The 13,071-nt window shown below is 46.7% G+C and overlaps 1 protein-coding gene across 1 annotated transcript in view; it reads left to right on the top strand.

Moving 5' to 3' along the window:
- Positions 1-12,306, top strand: part of LOC142583008 (solute carrier family 2, facilitated glucose transporter member 8-like) — a 39,502-nt gene extending 27,196 nt beyond the window's left edge. The window contains exons 4-6 of the mRNA XM_075693232.1: positions 9,208-9,425; positions 10,250-10,517; positions 11,256-12,306. Of these exons, the coding sequence (XP_075549347.1) occupies positions 9,208-9,425; positions 10,250-10,517; positions 11,256-11,762 (993 nt within the window). The 3' untranslated portion in view covers positions 11,763-12,306. The remainder of the gene's footprint in view (positions 1-9,207; positions 9,426-10,249; positions 10,518-11,255) is intronic.
- Positions 12,307-13,071: the final 765 nt, after the last annotated feature.

Below are 13,071 nucleotides of genomic sequence, written 5' to 3'. Positions count from 1 at the left end.
GGTGGATTAACGCTCCCGTGGTCTATAATTCTCCTAAGGAAGTTCATGGTCGGTTAGCGATGTCGTCTTCGCCGGTTCTCTGAAGGACGCCACCCCCGCGGATCGATCGAAGCACCTGCAGCGGGCTGAGATAGCTTTGCGGAGCAGTGCCCCTGCAGGCCGATCGCAACAGTGGTCGATTTGTTAAGTAAAACAGCATACTGGAAGATGGACAAGCAATTTGTCGCTCTTTTGTCGCGCTGCTGCTTTCGCTGGAAAGAAATTCGATACTTCGCTGTTCCGGTTGTTCAGCAGTCTTTTCCTACACATGGCCTCTGTTCGATGGTTTGACTGCTTTAGCCGGTCCGCTACGCGATGTCACCGCTGAGTCCTGGGTGCCTGATGTAGGCTTGAGGCTTGGGAATTGAGTATCTTTCTTTGAGCTTCCGGTGGTGTCGTCTGACTCTCTGCGACTTTCTGTCTTTTTCTTCGTCTTATTCTCCTCGTTATGCGAGTGGACTGCGGCGACCCCATTCGCGTTGCGGTGAGACAACACCACAGGAGGATTGTCAACAGCTGCTACGTGCTCTCTTCAAGGCCCTGCGATCGCACATAGAGAAGGTGCCTGCTAGCTCCATGAAGGGCATGCTAGAAGTAGTCCTGGCTCCTCTCGAGTTAGTGATTCTAGGCTCTGCCTCCTCGTAAAACATTTAGCAAGATGAATGTGGTCAGGAAACAATGTTCATCGTCTCGTCCAAAGGCGCCACTTCTTTTTCAATGGAACTGTGCGGGTCTTGCGTGGCATTTACTTGAAGTGTCGCTTTTCTTACGCAATACGTATACCTCTGCCAATATTGGTCGTTACCGAGGCTGGCCTTCCTAGTTCCAGATCAATCCCTGGTTATGTCGTACATGGAAACCAACGTATTCCGACATTTCCAAACGGAAGCGCCATGCCATATGTCAGACGTGAAATACCGCATTTCGTCCCACCAGTTCAAGACCTCTGCGGCAGTGCTTTGGAGGTCACTGCTGTGCAAGTGCGGTTGGGAAACCGAAGCCTCAGCGTGGCGTCCGTATATGTGAGTTTTCGTCAGATCTCGATGGCAGAAATCATGAGACCTCTGCAGCCACTGCCCTGCTCCGAGGATTATATTCGGGGATTTTAACGCACATCATGCTCTCTGGGGTGACAAGGTGACTGACGTTGTTAGGAAAGGAACTGTCAGTGCTTTAGATGCTGAAGGCTTCTGTGTGGCGAATGACAGACAGCCAACATATTTCTGACTACCGGCCTCTCACAGTGTCATTGATTTGACATTACACTCAGCGGACATCCTTGCATCATAAACGACGAGTAGACAGAATGGGCAGCGACCATTTCTCTGTATTCGTCAACACTGCTGGATTTTGAACAAGCGGCCGAAGATCTTGCCTTGTGACGCATTGGGATACGTACAGAGAATCTTCTGGTGACCTGTTCGCGAATATGCTGCGAAGCAATAGATTAGCTACCGCTGAGCTGAAGCTACCCGACCCCTTCCCCGCTCCGGACTTAAAGCGCAAAAATCTCTCCGCTGCCCGGAGAAGAGCGGAACGAAGGCTGATGAGCACGAAGGGTGACCCACCAATGAAGACATTATACAGGGTATTTCAGCGAACACTTCGAAATTTTTTTAAAGGTTGCCTGTGGTCGACAGCTCAATTCTCGTTTATGAGCCGGTCTACTCGAAGTGGCGGACACTACTTGCACAAAAAATTGAAATGCAAAATCGACTAATTAACAAGAATTCATTAACTTTTGAGCTAATCCTGACGGCATAAGTGCTAGACTTCTAAAATTAACCTGGCACTACTCTTCAGTTTTGTTATTTATAATATTTCAGCAATCACTCGATACAGGGTGCCTACCGGAAGATTGGAAATCAGCATTAGTGATACCGGTATTTAAATCTGGTGATACAGCAGACTCTAATAATTACAGACCTATATCACTGACATCTATCTGCTGCAAATTACTGGAACACAACCTATACTCTCACATTATAGCCTATCTTAACGATAATAACCTGCTCCTCAATAACCAACATGGCTTTCGCCAAAATCGCTCATGTCAGACGCAACTTTATGAATTTGTAACAGATATTCACATTTCTTTGCACAGATTGATTAGTACAGACGCCATTTTTATTGACTTTTCTAAAGCTTTCGACCGAGTACCTCATAATCGACTAAAACTGAAAGTTAGAAACCTACAGCTTGACTACAACGCGACGCGATGGATTGAAGTGTTCCTAACGAACCGATTTCAAGTAATCAGTCTCAACAACTGCTTTTCTAACCGCACTCACGTCACTTCGGGAGTTCCTCAAGGATCCGTCCTTGGGCCACTGCTATTTTTAATATACATAAATGACATCGCAACTAATATTACCTCCCAAATACGTCTCTTCGCAGATGACTGCGTCTTGTATAATGAAATAAGCTGCCCTGCCGACATCTTTGTGCTGCAGTCTGATTTAACAAAACTAACTGAGTGGTGTGACACATGGCAGATGGAAATTAACATAGCTAAAGCTAAACACGTAAAATTTGCTTCGATAACTCGACCTACCTCTGACCAATATACAATACGAGGTATTACTATTGACTCAGTATCTTCAGTCAAGTACTTGGGTGTCCTGTTTACCTCCAATTTAAGCTGAAATGCTCACATTGAACACATCACCACAAAAGCATGCAAAAAACTTGGTTGCCTGAATCGTCACTTACACCTTGCTAACACAGATACCAGACTTCGCGCATACAGTTCTCTTATCAGGCGATCTTTAGAATATGCGTCAATAATTTGGCACCCCCATCACTCTAATCTCACGAACCTACTCGAATCAGTTCAAAATAAAGCTACGCGGTTCATCTTAACTTCATACTCTCGATATCAAAGTGTGTCCGCCTTAAAGAAATTACTTAATCTCCCTTCACTTGACATGCGCAGGAAATTATCACGGTTGGCCTTCTTCCATAGCCTTTACCACAGCAACATTGCATTCGCTCGAGTCCATATTTTTCCCGCTCCCCACATCTATACCCGCACAGACCATGTTCATAAAGTAAAACCTATATTTGCCAGGACTAACACTTATCAAAATTCGCCTCTAGTTTTATCTATTGCCGAATAGAACTCGCTACCTGCAAACATTGTCTCGCTTACGGAATCATCATCATTTCATGCAGCACTGCTAACCTTTTTAGAGTGTGTCAACTTGTCCGAACCCCCATTTCCTTGAATATTTACTTAAACAGTGTTTTCAAGTGCTTGGCATTGTATAAAATTAATTCCGTTTCATCTGATATGTATCTGTGTAGGCTGTTTACCTAAATCATTATTCGATTGTATCCTTAAACTCGTGTTCTGATGAATACTGATTGTTTGCATCGCATTTTAGGTTCCTATGCGTGTTTCACGCTACTAAACATTGTATAAACTTTGTTACCCTTTCCTTTCTTTCTTTCTTTCTTTCTTTCTTTCTTTCTTTCTTTTTGCTTCTGCTAGATGTTTTTTATGGTTCCTAACGCCTTCATATTTACATTGTACAGATTTCACTCATGCTTGAACTTTTCCGTCCCCCCCCCCCTATGTAATGCCCTAACGGGCCCTTAGAGTAATCAAATAAAAAAATTAAATAAAAGTCATCTTATGACCCCTATTTCAATTTACAAATTCTAGCAGTGGACTTCGCAAGGCGAATCCACCTGGAACGAATTCTGAGGAAGACACCAGTTTCGAGATATAATTTCTCGAACTTTGCGGAGAAATGCATTGGCGTTCCAGTTGCTTGTGCACAAGCAACTGGAACGACGTTTTGTCAACAAATTAACTGGAACGCCGATGCATTTCGCCGCAATGTCCGGGAATTTATATATCGAAACTGGTGTCATCTTGAACATTCGTTCCAGGCCTTGCGAACTCCACGGCTACAATTTGTTAATTGCAATATGAGCCAGAATGTAAATAGTTAAAACATAAATATTGAATTTTTATTAATTGGTGCATTTTGGATCTCAATTTTCTGTGCAAGTATTGTCCACCGCGTAAAGTAGACCAGCTCATGAACTAGAATTGCGATATCCATCACAGGCAACTTTTAAAGATTCTTGAAAGTGTTCGCTGAAACACCCTGTATAACAGAATTAAGGCAGTGATTCGCTGTTACACGAGGAAACTAAGAAGAGATCAATGGGAAGCATTTCGTGCAAGCCTCTCGGTCTTCACGCCAGTACCTAAGATACGGTGGATCGTTAATGAACTTGCTGGTAAGGTTCCACCAGTCAAGCTCCTTGAAACCATAGCATTCAAGTTAGGCATGTCTTTTGCTTGTTTTGCGAATGCCTTTGCTCAAGTATACTCTTTCGGCAAGTCAGCAGGCACAACCGACCCGCCTCCGCCTTTATCGTCGTCTCTGATGAATGCTCCTTTCACACTTGAAAGAGTTGGAACTAGCTATGAACAAGCCTCCGACGTCGCTGTTCGGTGGGACCTAACCTTATAAGCAATCAGATGATGACTAACCTACTGGTTGAGAGACGACGTGCTCTGCTGAAATTTTTTAACGAAGTGTGGGCCAGACGGGACATACCAATTTATGCGAGGTAGCGTGGGTGATACCGGTTCTGGAACCTGGGGAAAATCCGGCGGCTCTGGACTCGTACGGACCGGTATCGCTGCTCTCTTGTGCAGCGAAGCTAATGGAGAAAATGGCGTGCACAAAGCTCACTTGGTACGTCGAGCAAGGTCGGAAACTACCGCCGTGCATGACTGGGTTTCGGCAGCGTCTAAGTGCTGAAGACAATGTGGTGGACCTGCTAAGTCACATAGGACACTACAATGCAGACGGCCTGTCGACACTTGCTGTTTATTATGGATATCTCCAAGGCTTACGACTACGCGTCTCAAACAGCCATCATCAGCCAGTTACAAGTAATAGGCGTCACGGGTCATCGCTTGCACTTCTTACATACGTTTCACAATGATCGCCGCATCAGAGCTCGTCTTGGCGACACAGCGATGAAATTGGCATATTTCTTGGCATACCACAAGGGAGTGTTTTATCTCCCTTACTATTTAACATCACCATGACGACTCTCCATAGAGTACTAAACTACCAAACACCCGTGAAGATCTCTATATATGCCGACGATATCTGCATAGGGGTTTCCGGCTACCAACATCGTCTCCTCGCACGAATAGCCCAAGGAGCAGTAAATGCCGTTCAGGGCCACTTGACAACGCTTGGCTTATCACTGTCAGCAGAGAAATCATCATTTATACTATGTCCTAGAATTAAAAGAAAATCTACAAGCTTGAAGCTGAATTTGAAAGGGTACCAGATTTGACAAGTCCAATGTCCGATTTTTGGCGTTACCTTGGGCTACAAGATACTCTGGTGTTGCGCTGTTGACCACGTTGTGGCTTCATCGTCACAGAGGCTTCATGGAGTGAAGCGAGTCGCTGGCATACGTCGGGGAAACCACCCGACGTTGATGCTATGGCCACATACAGCGTTGGTTACAAGTAGGATCCTATACCAGCTACCTTTGATGTCACCCTTAGATAACCAATAAAAGCGCTTAGAAACCATACACAGAAAGTACATTCGGCTGTGTTTGGGAGTCCCTCAGCCAGCATCGAACAAAAAATTCTCGGCGAAGCTGAGTCACGACCTCCGCGACTTCAGGCTTCCCAGACTCTCATGAACCAACTATACTATGTCTAAGTGAGTCTTCGCCCGGCAAAGCCTTCTTAAAACGTGTAGGTAACAGGCCGTGCTCAAATTTTTATGCAGCGCTTAACACGCTTCGTGTTTTCGGATTACGCTGCTCGAGACAGAGGGAAAAAGTAGAACCACCCTGGACATTCGAGTATATAACATGCAACTTAATTGCAGCACCACTGCAGCTAAAGTACTGCATTCCAGCTGCAGAAGCCAAGTCACTAGTTATGGAACATTTAAACACGGCTTACTCTAATTACCTCCAAGTATACAAAGATGGCTCCGTCAAAGTAGAAGATCGCTGCGCAGCTGCATTCTATATTCACTCTTTGAGATATGCGCGGTTGGGCCGTCTGGAGTGCATAGCTTCGTGAACAGTCGTGGAAGGCGTGGCAATAGCCGTTACTGTACTCAAACTAAGGACATTGCCTCCACACAATGTGGTCCTCCTTTCGGATTCAAAGGCCGCCTTGCAACAACTCTACCATGACCTACCGTCCATCAAGTTCCCACGAAAATCACAAGCCCCCGTGAAAGAACTTGCCAACAAAGGCTTCAGGGTAATGTTTCAGTGGATTATCTCCCACATTGGCATTGCTGGCAACGAAAAAAATGATGCTCTTGCATGCGCAGCGCTCCATTCTCCTCCCAAAGTCAAGTACCCAAAGCGCAATTAAGTTAGAAAATCTGACATTCGAAACCACTTTGCGTCATTTTGGCTTCCACCCCATATGCCATGCATAACCAAGAGATTTCGTCGAAAGGAAATCTCACTTCTACGTCGAATATGGACAGGATCTGCTAGTACACCAGCATGGTAATTTAAGACGGAGCGCATCAATTCTCCGAACTGTACGACATGCGGCGAGACAGGAGACATTGAACACTTTCTGTGGTCGCACCCAAAATACCAAAACGGAAGGGACGCTCTCCTGAAAAATCTGCAACAAAAGGTCCTTCCACATACGTGCCTGCAACGCCTTCTGTTCCCCGAAGGACCAGATGTAGCCCGCAAAGGAACTTCTCGCCTCTTTATCGTATTTTTAAGAGAGACTTGTCTGATGGACATGTGGTGAAATACCACAGTGATTTTATAAGAGACGCTCGGGCGGGGCAATCGCCGGCCTTGATCGCCGGGCTAAGCCCGCCTGTTGCTACACCACCACCACCACCACCACCACCATCAATTTCGTTAGTATGCATTGCTGACAGGACGCATCGGACATGGTAAAAACCTATTGATATACGCCTTGCGACATGCATGCGACATGCGACATAATGAGGGCTATCCTTAAAGGAATATTAAGAGAAAATTAGGTTGAGCAGTTTTATTAGTTGCCGCTCTACTACATGCCGCAGTAGAGGAGTAGCCGGCGGCTTAACGATGCACCAAAATCTTCTGACACTGTTAAATGATAATAAAAAGTAGCACTCTTACGGCAGAGAAGCCTTCATAAGCCGGGAAAGACTCAAAAATGAAAGACGGGTGGCGACGCCACCTCAATGTTTCTGCACCAGCTCGCAATGACATCATGGATTTTGACGAGAGCTTGCTCGGACCCTTTAGATGTTTTTATCAGCGAAGATGAACTACACAGTTGTATTATAAGGGAGCCAAATATTGAATTTAGCAAGTTTAGTGGGCTTTTACTGCGTAACAATGACCCAAATACGAGACAATGCATTGCTATCAACGAAGTCGCGCTCAAGTACAGGTGGTAGAGTATTGGTGCGAAATTAAAAGAAGAAAGAATGTTTTCCCTTTATTTTCTCTAGTAATCAAGCTCTTATTGCGACACTAACAAAAATAGCGTTCCCACAGCAGGCTGGCAAAAAGATTTACCGTATGGGCAGACAGATTTGCGTGAAAGGACGCGCATGCGCAATGACATGTCTCGACAGGAGGTACTTGGTTCGTTAAAGGGCGCAGGAGTGCAGATTGGCATGAGCTCGCAGATCCCTTATCATTTGGTCTCCGCCTGTACATTAGGCTTACTGAACGCGCTCATTAAAAAAAATCGTTTTCAACATCATCGGGAAACGCCTTGGAAACGACCAAGTATGGTCCTATACCAGCACTGCAAATACAGTGAAACGCGTCTATGACGAAATGACCTGTAAAACGGAAGGATTGATTACGTCCCGGTAGAACTGCTATCCTTTATATGTATTGTGCATGCCTCTACAACGAAGTCCGGTACAACGAATTTGCCTACACAACGAAACAATTTTGGCGTCCCCAAAGTCCATTTGTTGCTTTACAATGAACGCCACGCAGCGGTGCCGCCCTTTCCCTGCGTAGACACACACCTCCAGCGTGTGCTCTGCGCTAGCGCTAACGGCAACGCTTGCAACGCACTTGACGAATGTGCGAATGTCAGAAATAGTTCTGATGCAATGCTTCAGGGATTCCTGAACTCGTCCGTTTCTTGGCGTAACGCATCAGCGGGTGCGAGAGCTAACGAATACGTCACAGTTGATTACGACGGCATCATGTAATCGTAACTGACTACTGACGACCTCTTTGAAGCCATCTCAGCTAGAAATGGCACGAATGTCAACAAAAGCAACAGTGGTGAAGGTCCTGGAAACGAACGAAGAGTTTTGACGGAAAGGAAAACAGTTGACATTTTGCAGACTTACTTTGCTCATCTCCTGCGTTCCGCCGCGAAGCATACTGTGAACATCGGTGCAACAAGGTTGGCTGTAGTCGCACATTCTGTCAGGCAAACAAATTAGGGGATTTTACGTGCCAAAACCACTTTCTGATTATGAGGAACACCGTAGTGCGGTACTCCGGAAATTTCGACCCCCTGGGGTTCTTTAACGTCCACCTAAATTTAAGCACACGCGTGTTTTCGCATTTCTCCCCCATCGAAATGCGGCCGCCGTGGCCGGGGCGACCTCGTGCTTAGCAGCCCAACACCATAGCCACTAAGCAAACTTCTGTCAGGCAAAGTATGCACAAAGTAATTGGAGACAAATTTCATTACGTATCTCATTAATTCACGTTAAATAAATATTTTATTTTGTTGAAAATGCTTAGCCTGCTCTAGTGCGAACGGCACGGGGCGCGACCTTTAGAACGAAGTTACTGGTATAACGAAGGATTTTGGAGATACTGAGAAATTGGTTATAAAGGCGTTTGACTGTACACAGCCAAGTAAGCCTAAACGCAAGGACATCCAAGCCAATGATGGATCTTACAAGAGCAAAACGCTCATTCACAATGTGCTCGTCACTAAAAGTGACATGAGTATATATTTAGGCGTGAACGTCGTTTCCACAATATTCCGGCCGCTAATTTAGCCTCAGTTCTCCCTAGAAGATGCTGTTTGCAACCACAAGTGACAGAGCGACAAGCAACTGCGATAAGTAACCACCAGCACTGTCATCGGTTTGTTTATGACGGCTGGAACTGTGTAACACAGCACTATGGTATTTTTATTGCCTGCAGGTGAGTCCCAAAGAGATACGCGGTTTTCTGGACACCGTGTGCACGATGGCGATCACTTTCGGCATCCTGATGGCCTACGTCATGGGGAAGTGGCTGCACTACGATTTGTTGGCAGCAGCAAGTATCTTCCCAGCTGTCGCCATGGCCATAGTCCTGCCCCTGCTTGCCGGCTCACCCCGCTGGCTGCTGCAGGTGGGACGCCAGGATTCGGCACTCAGGTGAGAGAAGCGAGCGCTATTCGTCAGCGCACAGAATGGAAGCTTTTGTGGTTCTCCGGAATACGCGGGAGCTCTATACGCCATTCGCCTGGCATGCAGTAAAACGAGTCGAGGCTGCTATGGCGCTCGACTGGTCCTCGAAAAGATTCGCCGCGATCCCTAACGCATCTTACGCATTTTCTTACTCGTGCGATAATTTAAGCAAAGATGCGCTGACAGCGTATTGAAGAAAGCATTAGGTAACGTCCAGCCCTATATCCACTCAATCACTGCATTGTGGCGAAGCTGATACACTTTGCTCATTATATCCTCCAATGAGTAAAGGGGATGAGATTCGTACCGTCGATTACGGTTGGTGCCCGGATGAGCAGTGTATAATTTTTGCCACCTGATGTGAGCAAGTATTTACCCTTTGCCGAAAAAAAAAACGTCTCTAAGCAGCTAAGTACATTCATCGAACGCTTGTCCTTCGCGTGATATTAAGCACCATGCACATGCGGAACTTGCAAATAGCATTGCAGATACGAGAAGGGGCGAATAATATTAACTAAAGATCGAATAGTTTCTTTGGTTCTATCTGTCTTCATATTGAATACTTTAACACAAAGTTATTGATTAACACAGCCGCAAAGTGATAAGCTGCGCGAGCTCGTTAAGATTCATATAGATTACAGCGCTTTCACATTTCTTGCGCTGTAATCAATGAATTCAGTGTCAGCCTGCTGACGTTCCCTCCCGCACCTCGCGACGAACACCCGCGGCTCACTGCCCTGCAGAAATGAACGCACGCGCACTGCGTGCCACATCTGTCTGCCGTCCTCCAGGGCCCTCCAGTTCTATCGCGGCCCGGACGTGGCCGTCGAGTTCGGAGCCATGCACGAAGCCGTGACCGCCGACGCTGAATCACCGCTTACCCTGGCCGAGCTGGCGAGGCCCTGGGTGTACAAGCCGTTTCTGTGCACGCTGTGCGCGTTCTTCTTGCAGCAATTCTCCGGCATCGTGGTCATGCTCTTCTACACGCATGACATCTTCGCCACTGCCGGTACAGGCTTGTCGGCGGCGGACAGCACCATCGTCGTGGGTGCCGTGCAGGTGAGTTTAAGCACTCAGGTTTCGTCTGTACACTCGCTAGAACTACAAAAAAAATCAATAATGCGTATTATCGAGATCAAGAACGCGCTGAGAAAACCTTCCCGTCCCTCTCTGTCAAAAGGTTATGTGTATTTTGTACGAACGTCACTCAAGAAGGGATACAAAAATGCATACGGGAAATTTGGCAGGTGGTTTATGTGGTGGCCTAACCTGAAATAAAGTCTTTAGTTCATCGCAATAAGTTGACGCAGCAAGAAGCGGGTAAGGAACAGAGCCGCACGTGCACTAGGCAATGGCGCAGGGACATTGGGAAAGGGCAAGAAAAGCACGCAGCCATTCCATAGTCTGAGGCAAAGCTGCTCGATCTTTTCGCGAACAGGACGTGCAGGAACCAATCCTATTGTCAAGAACAAATGCCGCTGCGAAACTTCGAGTGCCTTCCGAATTATGCAACACACTCCTTGTGGAACACAAGGAGTGTGTTGTGGAAACACAAGGAGCCTTCCAAAAATGCAACGTTCTATTGCCACCAGGTGTACAGCATTCAGGAGTGCGCCTGAGATATTAGTTATTAGGTATCATAACTCTGCCTTTGTATGAAAAGTTTGCATTTCCTAAATCGGAGCGTGTTCCAAGTACTATACCACGGGTCGAGGTAGCTCCTAACAAAGGGCCAATGGAATTTCTCCATTTGTTGAAATGAACGTTTTCGGTAACGCGCCCCTTTTCCTGCCACAGGTGGTGTGCGTAGGCCTCGCTACGCAGCTTACGGACCGCCTTGGTCGTCGGCCCCTCATGCTCATCTCACTAGCGGTGTCGGGAGTGAGCCTTGTCGCCCTGGGATGCTTCTACCACTATAAGCGCACGCTCGGCCCCAGCTTCGTGCACTCTTACGGCTGGCTGCCGCTGTTCTCTCTGTGCCTGTACTTCCTGGGCTTCTCCGTGGGCCTGAGTCCGCTGCCATCGATTCTCATGGGCGAGATGCTACCTCTACGCCTCAAGGCAGTCGCCACCAGCTTCCTCATATCTTTCTACTTCTCCTGCGGTACGCTCATCGCCAAGGAGTACAACGATATGCTGGCGTTGGTCGGCGAGGACGGAGTCTACTGGTTCTACGCGGGCTTCATGGCCGTGGGCTTTGTATTGACGGCAGCTTTCCTGCCGGAAACGAAAGGAAAGACCCTTGAAGAGATTGAAGAGATGTTCGGCTCCCGCCGGTATCAACTCGAAGAGTCCGATGACTAGCGACTCGGTGAAATGCGTCCTTCGAATGCGCGCAGCATGAGGACAAAACGACGAGGAGAAATGTTGGGGCAGGACGTCAAGTTATTTGTCCTGTTGTGTTTTGCACTACTACTGCAAAGCCAATCAGACCAATTCATTCTAGTCGACATTTCTTGTACACGCCTCCGATGAAGCTTGTTCTCACAAACATTGCACAGGCGGCCGCGCCTTTGGAAATCTCAAGGCTTCTGCAGCAAGTTTCAAGGGCACGGACACTGTTATACTTACAGCAACAATTCATGCGGGTACGAGCGCTTGTGTGCTTCCTTTCACCACGGTATCACCCGAACTGCTGGGAAAAGTTTTCACCCACGCCTGTGGCCTCCAGCTGATGAACGCTCCAATGGACGCACTGCCTCCTTTTATTTTGCAAACAGTGCGTGCGTGTTGAGTTTGTACATTATTTCGTAATGTAACTTTACGCGTGTAGAGCGTGAACTTCGGTACTGCGAGCAACGCCGAGCTTTGCATTGTCCATGCTTCATACATTCCACGTTTCTGCTGATGGTGCAGCTGGTGACTCCGCTACGGTTATATTGCGGCGCTAGCTTTCTGCGGGAGCTTCTGTAGTGAACGCCCTACGGTACATACGGCATAGATATGTCGATAATTAGTTGAGTTTTACAATTTTCGTCCCATAGGACCCCCGCCCTGCTCGCGTTCTTTTATCAACATATTTGCTTTTCTTTTGTATACATTTTTTTCATTATTTTGTAAAACCGGCGGTTTGGGTCCCCATACTTTAAGTGCTCAAAATCTAAAAGTGCTTAGTATTAGTAAGTTGCATGAAAATGCGTTTCTTATGTGAACTGACAGCAACGCAAGATGCATGAGACATTTTTTTTTTTTCGTGAGAAGAAAGATTCGTGACGGCTGCTGTTCAGTGAGAGCACATTGCGCGAGTGAACACGCTGTACTAAGTAGAAGCCGAACTGTCGGTTTACACTTATCGTGGTTGCGTGCACCATGCAATGCTGTGATATTCTTTCCTTCCTAAGCTTAATACGAAACTGTGTCCTTCTGATCTGCTCAACAAAGCCGAATGCAAAAAAAGGGAGCTTAGAACGCTTCACAAACGGAAAGGTTTGGCGTTGGTCATTAGCAAAGCAGCAGACGAGAAAGAAAAGCAAACAAGCAGTTCGCCATAAGATTGAAGCAATGCAACAAGTTATAATGACTAACATGAAAACGCAATTAATGACGACGATCCAGACATTATATATAGACTATATAGGCCGCATGCTGAAGCGTCGTCCACGTATCCGTAGCA

The sequence above is a fragment of the Dermacentor variabilis genome, chromosome 5 (assembly GCF_050947875.1).
Source record: "Dermacentor variabilis isolate Ectoservices chromosome 5, ASM5094787v1, whole genome shotgun sequence".
Taxonomy (NCBI): domain Eukaryota; kingdom Metazoa; phylum Arthropoda; class Arachnida; order Ixodida; family Ixodidae; genus Dermacentor; species Dermacentor variabilis.
The sequence above is the reverse complement of the archived record's forward strand: the minus strand, read 5'-3'. Positions and strand labels throughout refer to the sequence as shown.